Below are 20,585 nucleotides of genomic sequence, written 5' to 3'. Positions count from 1 at the left end.
GTAAAGCATTGCCGTGTAGTGTAGGTGTAATGTGGGGCCGCTGAATTGTTTGGTTCATTGCTGGGGCTGTTAATTATTTGGGGTTGGGTACATTGGAGTGCTGCCTAACGTGCTGATGTGTTTTCTCTAGGTAATGGATAACGCTTTAAAGGTAGTGGACACTATTGGTAGTTACTAAAAATAAGTATTAGCATAAAACCTTACTTGGTGACGAGCAATAGGGAGAGGTTGATGGTATACCACTTAATCTTCGATCTTGTCTTTGTACCGCAAAATTCAAGTCTCTTCTCAAAACTTATCTTATGTCACAGGTTTTCAATGACTAATTTTGTTGTGTCTGTTTTTCTTTGTGTTGTGTTTTTTGTTTTGTTTTGTTTTGGTTTACTGCGCCTTGAACACCCAGCAGGGTGGATATGTGCGCATTACAAGTCTTATTATTATTATTATTATTATTATTATTATTATTATTATTATTATTATTATTATTATTATTATTATTATTATTATAAAACATTGTGAGAAACAGCTACCTCTGAAGTGCCATAGTTTTCGAGAAAGAAGTAATTTTCCACGAATTTGATTTCGAGACCTCAGGTTTAGAACTTGAGGTCTGGAAATCAACCATCTAAACGCACACAACTTCGTGTGACAAGGGTGTTTTCTTATTATTTTCACAGGTTAGTTATTTTATGCATATGTTGAGATGCACCAACTGTAAGGGCTTTTCTTTGACAATTACCAATACTGTCCACTGCCTTTAACACAAAAAAGCAACTGTGTATTGGTACGGCGCATCCAGTTGGCTGTAGTGTTTGTTACAACGTAAAGTAGTGCCGTGTAGTGTAGGTGTAGTGTCGTGTTATTATTAGGCTTCATGAACGTTGCTGCAACCACATAATCTTCACCTACAAGTTATTCACGTTATTTAGGGTAATTTTAAGATGGTTTCTGGCTGTTTTGAACGCGTTTTGATATCTTCAGTTGATACTTTTCGAGATGGTGGTCTTCATGGTTGGATTGCCGTATTGGGTTCATTTACAAGCAGGCTAGCTTGGAATGTTTTGGTAAAATGCCTAGGTATGATGTTACCCACCCTACAGGAACAGTTCGTCACTTCGACTTGGTTAATTGGCTGGATGGTTGCCTTTGTAGATGCGGGGGTCGAAGGATCTGGTAAGTTTAACATGATTACTGATGGTACGCAAGGGTAGGCTGGCATAAGGTTTTATGCCTATAATTATTTGGAGATATTTTCAATAGTGTCCAATGCGTTTAAATATGAACAAGGTCACAACTCAAAGTGTCACAGCCTCTGAAACAATACAAACATTAACACAATTTGAGCAACAATCGAAGAAACTCAGACATTAAAGGAACACGTTGCCTTGGATCGGTCGAGTTGGTCTTTGAAAAGCATTCTGTAACCGTTTGTTATAAAATCGGTATGGTAAGAGAGATGTTGTAAATGTAGAATACAATGATCTATACAAATATGCCTCGAAATTGCGTGGTTTTCGTTTTACCTCGTCGACAAACCCGTTCGGTCATTTGTTGGAGTCACAAATTTGACTCCCATATATGGCCGACCGCGTTAGTTCGCGACGTAAAATGAAAACCATTGCAACTTTGAGTGATACGTGTGTGGATCATTATATTCTACTTTTAAAACATCTTTCTAACCATATATGCATTTCAGAACAAACGGTGTGAAACGCTTTTCAAAGACCAACTGGTCCGATCCGAGGCAACGTGTTTCTTTAACAACAACATAACGGACAACGCTTCTGTTTTTTTTGTTTTCATGTTTTTAACAATTTGTTTGCCACTCTGATCTACCCACAACACTTAATTGTTCACTAAATTTAACAGTGATCCTATCAATTAAAACAATCATCGCGGTACAACTGAAATTGCAGATTGTTTTCGTCTTGTCTGACTAGGTTTATATTTTTTGGTAATTTGTGTTTTCCTTTAAATCCGTTATACACTTTCGGTAAAAAAATAAATAAAATAAAAGTTCACCGATTTACAAATAATTTACAGGGTTTACAAAAGGTAATGGTAAAAGACTTCTCTTGAAATATTGTTTCATGAAATGCCTTACTTTAAAAAAAAACAGAATAAAACAATATGAAATATCGGTCGCGATAATTACGGATTCTTTTTAACACATGTCACGACACGGTGAAACTTGTAGAACAAAAGTGGGTTTCCCCGTTACTTTCTCCTGACTCCGTTGACCGATTGACCGTTTTTCACAGGTTTGTCATTTTAAAAGATGTGATACACGAAGTGTGGGACTTGAAAAATACTGTTAACCGAAAGTGTATAATGGCTTTAAGCAATTCGCTAGACGCACAGGGCCTACGCGACATTGATTTTAAGTTGTAGTTTGACGTTATTTGGTCGAACAATCATTTTTGCGAAAACATCAGTAATCGGTTTTACCATTTAAGGGAAAGGTTCACGTTTGGTAATTACTCAAAATAACCATTAACTTTAAAACTGACTTGGTGGCGAGCATTAAAGAGCTGTTGATAGCATTTATGTGAGAAACGGCAACTTCTGAAGTAGTATAGATTTTGAGAAAGAGGTTATTTTATCACTAAAGTAATAAAATACTTCTAGCCAGAAGTCTTTTATTCAACTAAGCCCGCAATTTCTTCCAACAAGGTTTTTTGTATCATCTTCTCGCAACAGTGACGACAAATTGAGCTCACATTTTCACAGGCTTGTTTGTTTATTATGCTCATGTTGGGATACACCAGTTGAGAAGACTGGTCTTTGACAATTACCAATATTGTTCATGCCTTTAAACAATCGCGCTTATGTTGAGCCAACAATGACCAACGTTGGTTTAAAGGGAAGGTACACGTTTGTTAATTGTCAAAGACCAGTCTTCTCACTTGGTGTATCCCACCATATTCATAAAATAACAAGCCTTTGAACATTTGAACTCCATCCGTCATCGAAGTTGCGAGGAAATGATGTAAGAAAAAACAACCTTGTTGGACGAATTTGTGTGATTTCAGATAAGAATAAAATACTTCTAGCTAGAAGTATTTTATTATTTTATTTAGAAATTACCTCTTTCTCAACAACTAAGTTACTGCAGAGGGAGTAATTTCCCGCAATGTGTTATACTATCAACAGCTCTCCAATGCTCGTTACCAAGTCAGTTTTTAAGTTAATATTTGTTTTGAGTAACTACCAAACATGTACATTCCATTTAATGTTGGGGCAAGGTAGTTACAACGAATTGTGCTCTGTGTGGTAGGTAAGATGTGTTTGTATGACTTAGCAATGTCGTTACAGCTGGCGGCACACACACCGTTCGTCTGCTGTTTGATACCTTCCACGCACTAGCTGATCAGCCCATCACACGAGAAAAGCCTATAGAAATGTTGACAATGAATTGTAGCACAAAAGTTGAACTCACAATTCCATTTGAGCAAAATATTACAAAATACCAACACTCGACAACGAGAACAAATACTTTAGTCTGGTTTCTGATCCCGAGGATCAAGGTTTCGCAAATCATTTGTACTGTATTGGTATATGCAGTAGGGGCCTTCCACTCAAAATAATCTGACAACAACAAATACAAACATGTTTTTCACTCCCCTCGACTCAGTGGTTAGAAGGCAATGAAAATAAATTCAAAACAACTTGCCAAACATCTAAGTCGCGCCTGGGTTCTGGCCTAATATACTGTGTTTTACTTAACTTTTGATATTCAATGGTCCATCGAGTAACCTGTCGTTTGTAGGCACACACCCCATAACCCGTTACCAGGCTTACAATTGTTTTGAGAACTTACCAACGATGTCCAATGCTTTTAAATCAGAAGATAATAAATAATAATATATATGACCTTTGGATCAACATTGATTTCAGGTTGCTTTTTACAGCGACGCAAAAACAACCTTTATCCAACATTATCTATACGTCAACAACATTACGTTGAAGCAGGTTACAATAGTGGTGTTGGACCAACATTAAATTTAGGTGTTTAATGTTGCCGTTGCAAAAACAAAATTCATCCAACATTGTAAATACTTCAAAACAATACATTAAAACAATAAACAACGTTAGGACCAGACTGATTGCTGGACCTACGATGAATTAAGGTTGTTGAAGATACTGGACACTATTGGTGAATGTTAAAGACCAGTCTCCTCACTGGGTGTATCTCAACATATGCATAACACAACAAACATGTAAACATTTGAGCTCAGATTGGTCGTAGAAGTTGCGAGATAATAATGAATTAACGAACATTCCAAAAATGTCTGATTAATATTGTAAACCTCTGTGAAGCGCCTCGGGACCCTTTGGGGTTGTTAAGGGCGCTATATAAAAGCCGTTTATTATTATAGGTTTTCTCGGTCAAATTCGGCAAATGAGCAGTCAATTTCATTTTCAAGCGTTCGAATTAAAGCTGTTTTGCCTCTCCAGTTGTTACTGCGTTTCAAATTCAGAATTCGGCCATTCAATTTCTTTTGAGTCGAGTCAAATTCCTTTAGCACTCTATTCAATTTAGCGTAGCGTAATTCTTTTTCGTGACACACACGCCTCAAGAAGCGTCTGCGGATTTGAATGCTGCTTTGATCAATTGTTAAATTGAATGATTATTTTGTTAAATCAAATGACGCAACAATACATTTGACTAATCATGAAACGAAATCGAATTACCCTTTTGAGTAGCATTCGATTTCGCGCAAAATAGAATATTCTGGTGGTTAAATTGGCTGCTCATTTTCCGAAATTGACCGAGAAAACCTATATTATTTTAATTCCATTGTCACGAAGTTGTGTGCTTCCACATGGTTTGTTTCGAGGCCCCAACATCTAATTTTAAGGTCTCGAAATCAATTTCATGAAAACATTACTTCTTTCTCGAAAATTATGTCACTTATTAGAGGGAGCCGTTTCTCATAATTGTTTATACTACCAATATCTCCTCATTACTCGTTACCAAGTAAGGTTTTTTTGCTAATAATATTTTTATTTTTATTTTGAGTAATTACCAATGGTGTCCAACGTCGTTTATATCACGCAGCAAGACAACATTCATCCAGCATTGTAAATATGTGTAATTTTTGCGCTGAAACAATACAATACTGGAGTTGGATCAACATTAAATGTGTGTGTTTAATATCGCGACGCATAAACAACCTTTTAGCCAATATGGTAAATACTTCAAAACATTTGACTGAAACAGCAAATTAAGTAACCAGATTATTGTTGGATCAACAGTTATAATTGTTTGTTATTATCGCGACGCAAAACAAACTTTATCTACAATTTTTTATTTTTTTTTCTGTTGTGCCCTAGGCACCATTGAGCGAGGATAAACCTCAGCCGCCCGAATGCGATACACAACCAGTCCCCTGACTGACTTAAAAAAAAATAGCACACTGCAGTCTCACCCACAAACAAAGCGCCTGTACACCCTACGCAGCCCCACTTACACACCGCTATTCCACACACCGCTATCGCCCACAATCCTAACCCGTGACCCGACGGATCACGGTCTAGGATTGGGTGAGACAGCGGTGTATGGAATATAGCGGTGTGTGGGACTGTGGAAACGAGCGTTTGTGTGCTTCCTTGGGTGAGGGCGTGGTGTGCTGTTTAAAGGCAGTGTACACCATTGGTAAATGTCAAAGACTAGCCTTTACAGTTTATCTCAACATATGCATACAATAACTAACCTGTAAAATTTGAGCTCAATCGTCGTCAAAGTACCGAGATAATAATGAAAGAAGAAAACACCCTTGTCACACGAAGTTGATGAGGTCTCGAAATCAAATTCGTGGACAATTCTTTCTTTTTAGAAAACTATGGCACTTCAGAGGGACCTGTTTCTTACAATGTTTTATACCATTAGTCTCTCCCAATTACTTGTCACAAAGAAAGGTTTTATGCTTATAACTATTTTGAGTAATTACCAATAGTGTCCACTGCCTTTAAAGACAGTCGGGGGACAGGAGTTCCATTGCATTCGGCCATCGCATTCGTGCGGCTGTGGTTATGTACATGTTTAGCTTTATTAAAGTAAGCAAACTATTACACGGCCTTGATCAAGGCTACCCTAGGCACAGTTCCTGTACATTATTTACATTTAAAGGGACACACCGGCTCATCGTTTACGCAATTAAGGGGTGTATAATCATAAATATTGTTGTTATATATGGTTGCTGTAAACAAAATATCATTAAACTGTCAAGTGTATAGCAAATAATGAAAACAAGCGGTAAAAGGCAAGCGTATACGTGTTTCCAGCCGTTGCAACTGTCAAATATTTGTGACATTGTCGCACAATGTTGCAAGTAGACTGGTTATTTTTTTTATAGCAACGTTTTACTTTGACGTAGCATAAGGATCCAGTCTATCCATGTAGTAAAAGCCAACAGCATAAATATACGGAACAGGCAAATCCTTCGACGAAGGAGGTAGACCTTCGTGCTTCGACGTACATCCAAAGATCGTCACGAATAACACAAAGAAGTTAACCCAAAACATGATGGGACAGTGACAAGTCAATAAAACATTCCTGGCCTCAATAAACTAGGCCTACTACCGCAGAGCCATGAGTCAGTTTGGAATGCGATCGAGGCGTTTGGAATGCGATCGACGTGTCAGGACACGATTGCATAGTTGACGTACTCCCTCCCTGCTCCTGCCACTCCATCTCCGAGTTTATACAAAAATGTGGCGGCCGTGGCCTCCCCAAAACACGTACGGACAAACAAAAACGCACGGTGGGTTGTGACCGAGGCTTAAGCGTAGCTGGTATCTTGGAAAGGAAACGTAGCTGTTCGTATGGAACGTAAGTGTAGCTTGACTCGGGGTTGAAAACGTACGTGTTAAAATTATAGCGTAACTCGAAGGAAAGTAAGCGTAGCTCGGTAGCTGCGTAGCTTGGAACGTAACCAAGTAATACCTCAACAATCTCAAACATTACACTTCATTCACAGAATTAAAACAATGTTTTTTGTTTTTTTTTGACAAAATTATGCTTTGAGGGAGTTGTTTTATCATTATTTTTGTGTTCAACCTTTTATATAAAACTCTTATTCACCTGTTCTTTTTACGATCGGGGGCTCCGTTTTTGTTTTCATAAAACATTAAGCTACTCACACAATGACACTGTCATAAAACATTAAACTACTCACACAATAACACTGTCAATGTAACAACATGCAGTAGTCCTACGCTTTGACATCATAAAGCTTTTTTTAATTACCTGAAAACTCTTAACAAAATTAAATTAGGAGCCATGAAAGCACAACATAGCATTACATTGGAACGTTGCGATCATAAGAAATAACGGAATCGACACGAGGTTTACCGACTGACAAACCCACGATGGCAAACATGTACTTTGATGTCTGGCTCCCCCCCCCCCCCCCCCCACCTCAGGCTCACGGCGAGACCCGCAAGCTGAGAGTTCATAGCGCCCGGGATTACACCTCCAGCCACCGACGAGACACGGTATGTGCGGTACGTTCCGATTGCTACCATGCCGAGGCGCTGTAAAACACGCTTCCGTTATTGCACGAACCCTCTTAGTGAGAATCTTACTTCCCCGTCTTTTATATAATAATTTACAGTTTTTACCCGTAATCTGTTTACATAGTCTCTTTTGTCAAATATTCATGAATAATTGTAACCAAATAATAGACAATTTGGTTTATTAATTTATTTTTAATTTATTATTATACGGCTGGAAGTAAAACCGAAGGTCAAGTGGGTTATTCGAACCAAACAAAATGGATAATCCACGTGACATTTTTTTTTTCTTTCTTTTTTATGCGTTAAAACGCAAAATTTGATGTTTTTTTTTTTTTTTTTTTGGCAACTTTTCTTCTCCATTCCTGGAAGACATTTAGAATCATGTGTTAGTGTATTTTGTAGCCTAAATAGCCCAACGCAGCCGGTGTGTCTCTTTAACCCCATAGAGGTACCCCATACATCGGCCTCATCAGGAGCAAAGTTCAAGGCCTAAATTTTGTGTACAAAATAGCGATAGGTATTTTTATTCAGCCGCGCCACGCATCTAGAACTCCCTTCCACTTAATCTTCGATCTTGACTTGCACTGCAAAATTCAAGTTTCTTCTCAAAACTTACCTTATGTCACAAGTTTTCAATGACTAATTTTGTGTCTGTTTTTCTTTGTGTTATGTTTTGTTTTTGTTTAGTTTTTGGTTTTACTGCGCCTTGAACACCCAGCAGGGAGGATATGTGCAAATTACAAGTCTTGTTATTATTAAAATAATAATTATTATTATTAGCTAACTATTTTTGTTTCTTCAATTTCTTCATAACAAAGGTGTTATAGCAACGCCTCTAATGGACAGATTTGGCGCCAGGACTGTGGTTACAGTGTGTGGATTAGTTGCTGGTATATCCGTGATAACTGCGTCCTTCTTATCCAGCCTATATGGAATTACCTTTATCCTGACTATATTCACCGGTAAATATTACACAGCTGGCTCTAATCATCGTAGCGAATCCCCTTGTTACATCCCATTTAGCTTGAGCTTAGGTAATCAAACGGTATATTTATAGATAAATAATAAACCACATCCCTTCGCATCACCAAACAAGTGTCAATACACTCAAACCCGAGGGCGTACAAAACCCATGGACCCCAATTTAACGGTGCAAAACTTTTGCAATACACATGGATAATTCATTTTGTCGAAGTTATGTTTTTCGAAGTTATGTTGTCAACTACAAACAAAATTTGCGACGAGTATGCATAGTTTAATAACAGACGAACAGTTGTTCAAATAAGAAAACCATTATTCACTGTTCCCTCGAACCCGCGGCTATTTCGTACTTAGTGCTTGAAATTGATCAACGGTGGGAACGATCAAGTTGATGTACACCGGTTAGCATCACTCATGTTACCCGCCGCGCTGTGCAGTCATGGTACATGCGTGTTTGTTGCAAGGGACATGATTTGTTCTCGACCAATCAAACTTCACAGTTTGTTGCCGAGGTATATCAATGTTGTTTGTTTTACCTCGGTAAACCACCATTGGTCAATTACACCCGCGCAATACGAACCAAATGCGGGTTCTAAAGAACAGTGGCGACATGTTTATATCGCTTAATAAACTATGCATGATCTGTCGCAACAATGTTTGAAGATGACAACGGAACTGATTGCACGCTTTAGTTGGGATCCATTGGTTTTGTACAACCTCGGGGGGGGGGGGGGGATGGCACCATCGTCTTTGCCTAAGGTGTAATTTCCCCCCTCGGGTATACACTGCAATCGACCCCGCCACAGCGTGCAACAATTGTTTAATACCATTGCAGAGCTTTCTGCAACATGTAGCTTATTCCTTACCACATACAAAGTTTACTCCAAATTTGTATACCAATGTTCAATGTGTACATTTTACCGAGTAATATAGGTTTTATCGGTCAAAATCGGCGAATGAGCAGTCAATTCAATTTGCATGCGTTCTAATTCAAGCTGTTTTGCCTCTCCAGTTGTTAGTGAGTTTCAAATTCAGAATTCGACCATTCAATTTAGTTTTGAGTCGAGTTAAGCTTCTTCAGCACACAGTTCAATTTAGCGTATCGTAATTTTGTGACACACACGCCTCAAGGAGCGTCTGCGAATTCGAATGCTGCCTTAGTATGAATTGTTAAATTGAATGACGCACAATTATATTTAACTAGTTATAAAACGAAGTCAATTGACCCTTTTCAGTAGCATTCGATTTCGCGCGAAAGAAAATAGCTTGGTGATTAAAATGGCAGCTCATTTGCCCAAATTTACCGAGAAAACATATAATAGTTACTGCGTACTGACCTTGCAATAGGTTGCAATTTCTTGTTTGTTTTGTTTTTCAGATTGGTGATTTGTTTTGTAATGGCTGTTGTTCTTTCCGTACTAAACGATGGTTAAATTGTTTTTGTTTTTAATTTTTCAGGACCAGCTTTTGGCATATCATACGTGATAACGAAGAATCTAATTGGAAGCTATTTTAGTAAGTCTATCACAACAGCTTACGGTTTGTCGACCCTGGGTAGCTCTTTTACCTTCTTCGTTGTGCCCTTGATACAGCTTTTCCTAGACATCTACGGCTGGAGGGGAACATGGCTTCTTCTTGGTGGATGGTTCTTAAATCTCGCTGTCGTTGGAGCTCTGATGAAACCACCTGCAGCAAGTGGGAGTCGAGATGGTTACGAGTCAGCTCACACAGACGAGGAGCAATACACAGGGGAAGACAAACTGGCACCAAACAACCGCTTTGGATGTTCTTATTTTATCAGAATCTTCTCATCTACTCGAGATACATTTCAGCTTGGATTGTTCTCGTCCATATCGTTCTTGCTGATTGTACTTAACTACTCCGTTTGGCAATTGTTCTACTCTGCATGGATAATATACTATGTGCAGTACACTACTGTGTCTAAAGGATTCACACTGGAAGACGCGTCGCAATTCATTATCGCTTATGGAGTAGGGAGGACATTTGCTTGCCTCTTAATTGGTCCGTTAGTTCAATCTGTGCAGGCTGTCAGCACACACACATGGCTTGCTGGTGCTCTGCTTTTATCTGGAGTTTATTATGCTGTCGATCCATGGTTGACGTCTTATTGGCCGATTATGGCAAATTCACTCATGTTTGGATTCTTTTATCCAGTGACTTCAATACTTATGGATGTTGTCGTGAAAGAGATATTCGGTAAGGAGCAAATGGGTCATGTATTTGGATGGCTGGGACTTGTGTCCGGTTTGGCAAAACTCCTCCTGTTGTATTTTCCCGGTGAGTTCCCCATTCGATTTAACAATATAATCACTCAATTTAACAATTCATCAAAGCAGCTTCAAATTCGCAGTCGCTCCTTTAGGCGTGTGTGTCTCGAAAAAGAATGACGATACACTAAACTTAACTTAGTGCTAAAGGAGCTTGACTCGACTCAAAACGAAATTGAATGGCCAAATTCTGAACTTGAAACGCAGTAACAACTAGAGAGGCAAAACAGCTTTAATTCGAACGCATTAAAATGAAATTGGCTGCTCGTTTGCCGAGTTGACCGAGAAAACCTTTATTTTGAAAACCGTTCGTTCTGTTTTTGAAAACCAACACCATAAAGAGCAATACAATCTTGTTGCAAACAATTATTGTTGATGTTGATCACTTGTCCAAAACTAAAATGGTTCTCAAATGAGCGGATGCAAAACTAATAAAACCGGGTCACTGATATTTTAACATGTTAGCTAAAACTGTCAAAATTTGCCCTTTTTTAAGATATGGTACTGTTTCAGTTTGTACATGTAAATTGCCTTCATGTTTACACGTATTGCATTAGCATAATGAGAAGTACGATTTCCAACAAACACATGAGCATCTTCTTCAAACTGCATGCGTCTATGGTTTAAGCAGTACACAGTAAGTTCTCGTTAAACAACATTATGAATGATGAATCTGGATCTGGTATTGCTTTTTTCATGCCAATGATTGCAAATTACAAATGATGTTACTAATGGTAAATGCAAGGCATGCAAGGAAAAAGCCCCGATTTAAATGTTATACAATAACACAACCAATAGTGTTCATTGTTAAACATAATGTACCATTTGTGTAGCAAGGACTTTTGAGTGGTATACCATTTTGCTGTGCAATTGGTAATTGGTGGTTCGCAAATTGCTCTGCAACTGTTAATTGGTGGTACATCATGGAGCAAACCAATGATGATTAATCGTATACCATTGACTGTGTCACAGGATACTGATTGGCTTACTATGTATGACTAAACCGATGGTGTTGAACCATTGACTGCTGAAAAAAAAAAACGTTAGTAAACATCATGATTAATAACATTCCAATGGTAATTGACCAGTCTAAAACTGATTGTAAACGACATGTACTCAATATCACAAGTTCAAAATGTCATATAAGTAATCACGTTAAAACACTTTAGGCTGCGTTCGATTAGCTTCCCTGTGTCGACCCCGCGGTGATCACTCGGGTGAGCCCCTGACAAGAGCTAATCGAACGATCACTCAATGTTCGCAAATACTTTGAAATTACTATCGACTGTTTCAACAAATAATGTCAACACGGTTTTCTTTAATTACCAACAGGGAACGGTAATCATAGCTTCAACTAAAACTTTAACTAAAAATTGGTATTGCTAAGCCCTTGTTGAATGTTCTAAAAAATTGTCATCGTGATCGTACCGGCCAAACTAAAGCTGAATGTACGGTCGATAGAGAACCCGTTGACCGTACACCTCCACACAACTCGGCCTTAATTACGACGATTTCACTTACCGACGAAAATCGGTGCAGAGCTAGCGCGGTGCAGCTTGAAAGATTTTTGATTTCCCAAATCCTTTGTGCAGGTTGACAAACACGTCATATCCTAGAAGAAAACAACGAAGAGCTTTGAGCTCCTCTGGTTGAAAACCATTTATTTTTAGCTTGTCCTGCAGCAAAATTTAAACTTCCTAGCTTCACACATCGCGAGGGTGCACTTCGCGAGAGGAGGTCGCCATTTTTCTCATTGATAAGCACACACACAAACTACGTCATAACGAGAGTCTATCTGCCCTGATGAATATTCAACATCCTATTCCAGCAAACGTAATTTGCGCTGTAATCCGTGCGCAATTGTAAATAAACACATAAGCAGCCTTTTACAAAGGAAATAAGGCTCTGATCCGGCCTCGTTTTGTAACCTCGTTGATACCTCGAAAGCCATGCTTCGACCCCGCGGTATCAAGTAGTGTATGTGCCGTGCGGTATAGTATCTATGCATTTCATGAAGTCAGAGCGGGCCGGTGCTTGCGTAAAGAGCCTTCGACAAGGCTAGGGCAGACCGGGGTCGACCCAGGGAAGCTAATCGAACACAACCAAATACAAATATCTCATGTTAGCTCCGAATCAAACGGCTTTATCTAACACGTATAGCATAGTTTCCACGTAAACATTGAGTGGCACTGTTCGGTCAATCTTATTAGTTAAAGGCACTAGACATTATTGGTTAATAGTCAAAAGAATTATTAGCATAAAACCTTACTTGGTAAACGAGCAATGGGGAGAGGTTGATAGTATAAAATGATGTGAGAATTGGCTCCCTCTGAAACGACGTAGTTTTCGAGAAATAAGTCATTTTCCAAGAATTTGATTTTGATACATAAGATTTAGAATTTGAGGTCACGAAATCAATTGAGCTCAAATTTTCACAGGTTTGTTATTGTGTGCATATATTGAGATACACCAAGTGGAAAGAATGGTCTTTGACAGTTACCAACAGTGTCCACTGCCTTTAACACTTGGTTCATTGGTGTACTATTTGTTTCAGCCTAAATTTATGTATTTTGTGTTATTAGTTAATGCATATTTTGTTTTCTTTAAACACGTTTAGGCTGCCCACAGTTGGTATTGTTTGGTAATGTGGTTTTTTATTGTTTGTGCCCACCAGGATTGATGTATGACCTAACGGGAGACTACACCGTGGTTTTCAGTCTAATGGCTGGTGCACAATCACTGACTGTTTTTGCTACATTGGGTTTGAGCTGGAGGCAGAAATACCATATCAGTTCATCTGAGGCATCCTCGTGAGGATCTGTAACTCGCCTAGTTAAAGGAACACGTTGCCTTGGATCGGTCGAGTTGGTCTTTGAAAAGCGTTTGTAACCGTTTTTTATAAAATGCATATGGGTAGAAAGATGTTGTAAAAGTAGAATACAATGATTCACACAAACATGCCTCGAAATTGCGTGGTTTTCCTTTTACCTCGTCGACTAACACGTCGGCCATTTATGGGGGTCAAAATTTTGACTCCCATAATTGGCCGACCATGTTAGTTCGCACAGTAGAAGGAAAACCACGCAATTTCGAGGCAAACTTGTGTGGATCATTGTATTCTACTTTTAAAACATCTTTCCAACCATATGCATTTTATAAAAAAAACGGTTACAAACGCTTTTGTTTTGACCAACTCGTCCGATCCAAGGCAACGTGTTCCTTTAACTGTAGGACAAACCGTTTCAGAAACAGGTGCATCACCACCCAAGCTGAGCTGCTCAATCAGCAATAATTTTACTGATCTGCATATGATGTTGTATTCATTGTTCAAGTTTTTGTATCTGTACAGTTTTAAAACTTTATAATTAAGCTGTCTATATTTGTAGAACCTTTAATTGTATAGTTGCTCTTGCTCATTAATCTTTGAATAATTTTTTTTTATACTAACTTAAATGCACAGTTCGATAACAATAAATAGTTCAAAACTGGTTGACCCGGAAGTAAAGTTGAACCTGGGGTCGCAGTTACCCAAGGTCAATTGTTTATGCCTAACGAGTCATTTACTGAAAAAAGGAAAGAACATAAATGAAATCGGCTGGGTACATGTACTTTTCAAGATTTTGTGCTGCAAAGAAAAAACTCACTAAAAGCGTTTAAATACCTTAATTTGACATCTGATGACGCCACAGTCACAAACATGTAAACTGCACCAATAAAGTATCTAAACACTTACAAATGGTCAGATTTATCGGAACCTAAAATAGTATACAAAAAAATAATTATTCATTTTTATTCACCGTTAATTTCTGCACATGTTGACACCTATTGTGTTCCGCTACGATGTTGTTTGGTGGTTTTATGGGCACTTGAGTGGCTTAAGGTCGAATTTCAAAAGTTGCAAAAGCCCCTATTCATCCCAATTCCAGAAGGGAACTCTCGTAAGCATCACACACAGACAAAATCAAGACAAAAGACACAAACTCGTTTCGTTTATTTGACCATGAAATTTACTGCCGTATCTTTAACTCTAAAACTGCTGATATCCTGTCCTCAGTTCTTAGTGTGTCCTCCATCACTGTCCTGAACGCCAAGGAGTAGTCTTCTCATACTCCCAATGAGACCTCTGATCTGTCCCTGGTCAATCCCCTGCCATTTCCTGATCAGGATGCGTCGCAATCCCTCGAGAGTGATGTCAGGCTAGATGGACTTGTTCACTTTCTTCTGCGCAGAATTCACCATCGGACGGCCACTCCTTGGCAGGTCGTCCACATTTCCCTGAGTTTGGTAGCGATTCCACCATTTACTGACCGTCGCTGATAACATTCCAACTTGATGAGCTGCAGCTTGAATCGACATATCGGCTTATATCAAACCAACGATCCGTCCTCTTTCCTGTTTGGTCAGTTGAGCCATCTGTCCTGTCATCTTGAAACACCTTTCCCTGTCTAACCATATCAAGGAATCTGGCTCTTGACCCATATTGATCTATGCCTCCAATTGTCGGCCCCTTTGCTTGGTTACTGACAATTAATGCTGTATGTTCATCGCAACCGATTTATCCAACACGCGACAAAAACAAAATCATTTGTAAAAGGCGGGCAAAAGAAACGCTGATCTTACTCGTCACTATCAATGATTTAGCTTGAATAGGGGCTTTTGCAACTTTTGAAATTCGACCTTAAGCCACTCAAGTGCCCATGAATCCACCAAACAACATCGTAGCGCAACACAAGATGTGTCAAAATGTGTAGAAATTAACGGTGACTCGGAAAGAATAATTATTTGTTGGCACACTATTTCAGGTTCTGATATATCGGACCATTTATAAGTGTTTAGATACTTTATTGGCGCAGTTTATTTTACATACTAATAAATTTGATATGGTACACAATGACATGTAACTTATCTCAATCCATGGCCTTTTTTATAAAAACCCTGTTAGAACGTACGTGTCTTCCCTCTCGGTTATGATTTTATTTGACGCTTTGCCGTGATTACACGATTGCACAATCAGTGATTGTCACATCGTAATTTACAATCCAGCCAGCGCAAGGTGTTCGATTGGTCTGTTCATCGTTAATTATCGTGTACCTCAGCTTGCGGTAACACCATGTGTGTATCTTGCTAGGTGGCAGTTTGTTCTTAGAGAACTGTCTTGCTTAGTTCTACTACCGCGGAGTAGATTGTTCGGGTGTTCGGGAGAATTCTCAGTTCTGAAAAGAACTCTCCTGCTTATATACTTTTACCTGGGTGGATGGTAAAGAAATATGCTTGGACTACTACTTTAACTTATATGATCGTAATTGACTGAACTACCGCGGAGTCAGTTTTTGGATCGGTCTCTATCAATCAAACAGGTAAAGGTAACAGTCAATGGTCGGAACTTAGTGCGTGAACTTGTTACACAGTCGAATGCTAGGCAGTTGGGCGCGCTTTTGAATTACTATAAAAAGTAATAGTGTGAGATTCAAATGGCGATTGGTTCTGTTGCATCACGTGTTTACGCTTTTTATGCTAGTTGAATATATATATAGTTATTTGGGGGAACAAAATCACATACAAATAGTTATTTCCTTTTAGCTGTGCTCGTTATTGCAGAAAAAAAAATTGGTGGGGGACACAATGTCAAATTTCCCCCGTGTATTTGACAACCTTTATCATGAAATTCAAATATTGCACTGTGTTAGACCGAACCCTGTGACCATATTGATACATTCCTAAGAAATCAACAACTAGTTATCCTAACGACAAACCTTGGTTTGACGGTTCAGTGGACAAGGCACTCCGCCCAAGGGACATGGCATTCAAACGAGGGGATAACGCATCTTGGAAATAGGCGACGCAGTCAGGAAGACAAAACGCCGTTACCAGGGGCAACTCGAGGACGGTATATCTTCTACCAACTCCAAAGAAATGTGGAAGAGTTTAAATAAAATGACTGGATATAAGCCCAGCCCCCGATTTCACGAAGCGCTGCGACGCGTCGCAAGTGCAAGTTGCGACCAGTTACACGTCGTAAGTTGCGAACTCGTCGCAGCCGCGACGTGTCTTATAGGTCTGCGACGCATCGCAAACCTTACGATGCGTCGCTACTTGCGATGAGTTTCGTGAAATCGGGGGCTGGTCCGTAGGTGTAATATCTAATGATCCGTTATTGCCAAACCAACTGAATGAATTTTATGCTCGTTTCGATCGCCCTTTGGACAGGACAACAATTCCTTATAGCGATGACCTTCTTCCCCCAGTTAAGGTTTCGTTGGACGATACCCGCCGCGTCTTGTCCAAAGTAAACGAGAGGAAGGCTCCTGGTCCGTATGGGATTTCCTCTTGCCTTTTGCGATCGTGCAAAAATGAACTGTGTGACATTCTCTGTATTATTTTTAATTGGTCATTGCAGATTTGTCAGGTTCCTAAGGTATTTAAACATTCATTTGTCATTCCTGTGCCCAAGCGTAGACCCGTTTGTTTAAATGAGTACCGACCAGTTGCTTTGACGTCAATTGTTGCGAAGTGTTTAGAGTCTCTGGTACGGCAATATATTTTAGCTAATACTCCACCTGCTCTTGATCCTTATCAGTTTGCTTACAATAAAAACAGATCAGTAGAGAATGCAGTGTCTCTCGCATTATTTAATGTAACTCGGTTTCTGGATCAAAAAATGCCTTATTATGCCAAACTTTTATTCATTGATTACAGCTCGGCCTCTAACACGATTTCGCCTTTTAAACTATATGACACGTTGACTCATCCATGGTTAAATGTTAATCTTTGTAAGTGGGTTTTAGACTTTCTATTGGATCGATCTTAGATTGTCAGAGTCGGAAATAATTATTCCAAACCCCTGGTTTTAAGTACTGGGACGCCACAGGGTTGCATTTTGTCTCCTTTGCTGTACTCGTTATTTACATACGATTGCGTCAGTACGTCAGCCAGCAATTTTATGGTTAAGTACGCTGATGACACGGCTGTATGTGGATTAATAAAAAATGACGAGACATCGTACCGAAATGAAGTACAATCTATTGTTAACTGGTGCACTGAGAACGATCTAGAATTAAATGTCAATAAAACACAGGAAATTGTTATTGATTTTCGCCAAAATCCTGCAGCTATTGCTCCCTTGGTCATTAATGGTTCTGAAGTGGAAATAGTGAAATGTTTTAAATTTCTAGGTGTACATTTATCATCTGATTTGAAATGGGGACGTAATGCACATTCAATTGTTAAGAAAGTTCAGCACAAATTATTTTTCTTGAGACGGCTGAGAAGCTTCCACGTCAGTCAGCCACTTCTGTTGAAGTTCTACCGTGCGGTGATTTAGAGTGTTTTGACAAAATCAATGATCGTTTGGTGGGGCAATGTAACAGCCGATGACCAGAAGCGGATAATAGGTTGCCAACTTCCATCACTTGATGAACTGTACCTCTCTCGAGTTAAAAAACGAGCCCTCTCTATAGTAGATGACCAGTTTCACCCAGCACATTCCCTCTTTCAGCACATGCGGTCTAAGAATCGTTTTCGTTCAATTAAATATGGATCCAACCGTACTTTGCAGAGTTTTTATCCCAGAGCTGTTTGTGTTCTAAATGACAGGTTTTAATCATGAATGTCTATTCGGGATTTTAATAATATCGTACTATTTTTATATTTCGTATTCGCCTGTATATTGTAATACTTTTCAGATTTACTTTTGTAAATGGTTAAATTTTAGTGTAATTTGTATATAACATAATATTTTAAGACACGCACAACCAAAACGAATTTCACTCTACTAATAAAACAATAAAACATTATTTTATTCTACTATATTCTGAGACTGTTTTCTCAATGGCCGAAAATTACACCACAAATCATCTAAAAAGAAAAATCTACCCGGGCCCTGAAGCAGGCCTGGACCCCAGGCCGTAAAAAGCTTCGCGTACCGCACGAGCATGTTCCATCTTTAAAGACCTGCTTGAACGAAAATGTCAAGTCGTGAACTTTGCTGAATTTCACATAAAATGTTTTCGATGAATAAGAAAATCGAGTCATATGATTATAAACAGGTTTCAATTGGGTAAAAAAAAAAAAATCATTTTGTATGCCCTTGTCCACAGCTTTTCTGCGAGATTTGTGGAAAGCCCCGTTACGTAATCACTCTTAAAACGTCATGAGTAGATAAAGCCGCTCGTTGCAGCGTGGATGTAAACCAAAGCAATCTCCCACAAATGACGTCAGCGGCATTGTCCTTTAACGCCCGCTCTCAACGGCAGAAGTGTTTTTAGTTTTTCAAAAAAACCTTTAGGTAGTAAGGGGCCTGACTGTTTACTCGATAATTACGAAAAGTTTACAAGTGTACACATATCAAAATAACATTAAAATGGTGAACAAGTTCATTATATCTCTTACCGGTGAATAAATACTAGTGGGAAACGAAAGTGGGTTTTGCCTACCCAAGTTTACGTCTTGCACACGGCAGACAGTACACGTTTTGTACAAATTCACCCTCGTGTGAAACGTTCGATCGGAACATGAAGGTCGGACCATTTATGATGGCTATATAAATCTCCGTCTCAATAAGGATAACAGGGACTTTTCGTTTTCGACGACGGGTGGTTCTGCGACGTTTTCAAAACAACGAGGACTCATCCCATGTACAGTCGTAGAAAGTGAGGGACGACCGTCCTCAAAGCCGACGCATGCGCAGATGACGCCAAATGTCATCTTTGCCGTCGCAGAACCACCCGTCGTCGACAACGAAAAGTCCCTAATGAGTATCGACCAAGAGCCGTTATTACGCTACTGCCAAGGTATTTAAAGCCGTTGGACCCTTTCGGTTCGGAATTTTTTATTTATTTATTTTTTTTATTTTTTTTATTTTTTCACATATTTACAAATAATTTACAGGGTTTACAGCAGGCAATGGTGAAAGACTTCTTTTGAAATATTATTCCATGAAATGCTTTTACTGTTTGAAAAAAAACATCAAAACAATATAAATTCTCGTTAACGACAATTACGGATTTGTTTGAAGCACATGTCATGACACGGCGAAACGCGCGGAAACCAGGGTGGGTTTTCCGTAGTTTTCTCCCGACTCCGATGACCGATTGAGCCTTAATTTTCACGGGTTTATTATTGATATAGAAGTTGTGGTACACAAAGTGTGGGCCTTGGACAACACTATTTACCGAAAGGGTCCAGTGGCTTTAATGATTGTATATGGGTTTAATAAGGAGGCTAGAATTGCTAGACCGGATACACATTATTTTCCAAGTTCTGACTCGGTGAATATTGAGTTCATACAACTTGCCGTAATTTCATGTTGTATTTCTTGAGGGAGTAATATTGGCCTGTCCAGTATTTCCATGTTATGCCCTGTCCAAACGACACGTCTGCTTGTTCGTAATATTCACCATTTGGATTAGTGTGATGGCACCCACTGTACCACCATGCACCGGTATAGAATTTAGCACAGTTGTAAGATGAAACTGCATCATTGTCTTTGTCCTTGGTTGTGAATGCACGCCCATTACTAAATGCCATTGAATCACCTGCTGTACGTACTCTGAGCATCGTATGAACCAACATGGAGAGTGTACTTATCACCTGTAACAGCAAACTCACCATAAGAGGCCCAAGATGTGTTTGACTGCCAATCTTCCATATCTACTCTGAGTCGCCATTGACCTGATCCAGTAAGATAACGCAGGATATCATTTCCCAAAGTTGTTCTTGTTGCATTGGACCATAATCATACATTTGTGGTAAACAACTGTATACAAAATTGTACAGTGCAAGTATAAACTAAACCAT

General features: G+C 39.1%; 1 protein-coding gene across 1 annotated transcript; it reads left to right on the top strand.

The window, feature by feature from the left end:
- Positions 1–941: 941 nt before the first annotated feature.
- On the top strand, positions 942–13,614 carry LOC139943252 (monocarboxylate transporter 12-like). Its single transcript, XM_071940074.1, has 4 exons — positions 942–1,173; positions 8,340–8,483; positions 9,961–10,800; positions 13,465–13,614. Exons 1-4 carry the CDS (start codon positions 942–944, stop codon positions 13,602–13,604), a joined length of 1,356 nt encoding a protein of 451 aa, XP_071796175.1. The 3' UTR covers positions 13,605–13,614.
- Positions 13,615–20,585: the final 6,971 nt, after the last annotated feature.

This window comes from Asterias amurensis, chromosome 10 (genome assembly GCF_032118995.1).
Source record: "Asterias amurensis chromosome 10, ASM3211899v1".
NCBI classification, from domain to species: domain Eukaryota; kingdom Metazoa; phylum Echinodermata; class Asteroidea; order Forcipulatida; family Asteriidae; genus Asterias; species Asterias amurensis.
The sequence above is the reverse complement of the archived record's forward strand: the minus strand, read 5'-3'. Positions and strand labels throughout refer to the sequence as shown.

Coding starts and splice junctions, on each gene's coding strand:
- LOC139943252 (XM_071940074.1), top strand. CDS start 942: ATGGTTTCTGGCTGTTTTGAACGCGTTTTGATATCTTCAGTTGATACT. Junction 1,174..8,339: donor TGCGGGGGTCGAAGGATCTG/GTAAGTTTAACA, acceptor TTCATAACAAAG/GTGTTATAGCAACGCCTCTA. Junction 8,484..9,960: donor TATCCTGACTATATTCACCG/GTAAATATTACA, acceptor TTAATTTTTCAG/GACCAGCTTTTGGCATATCA.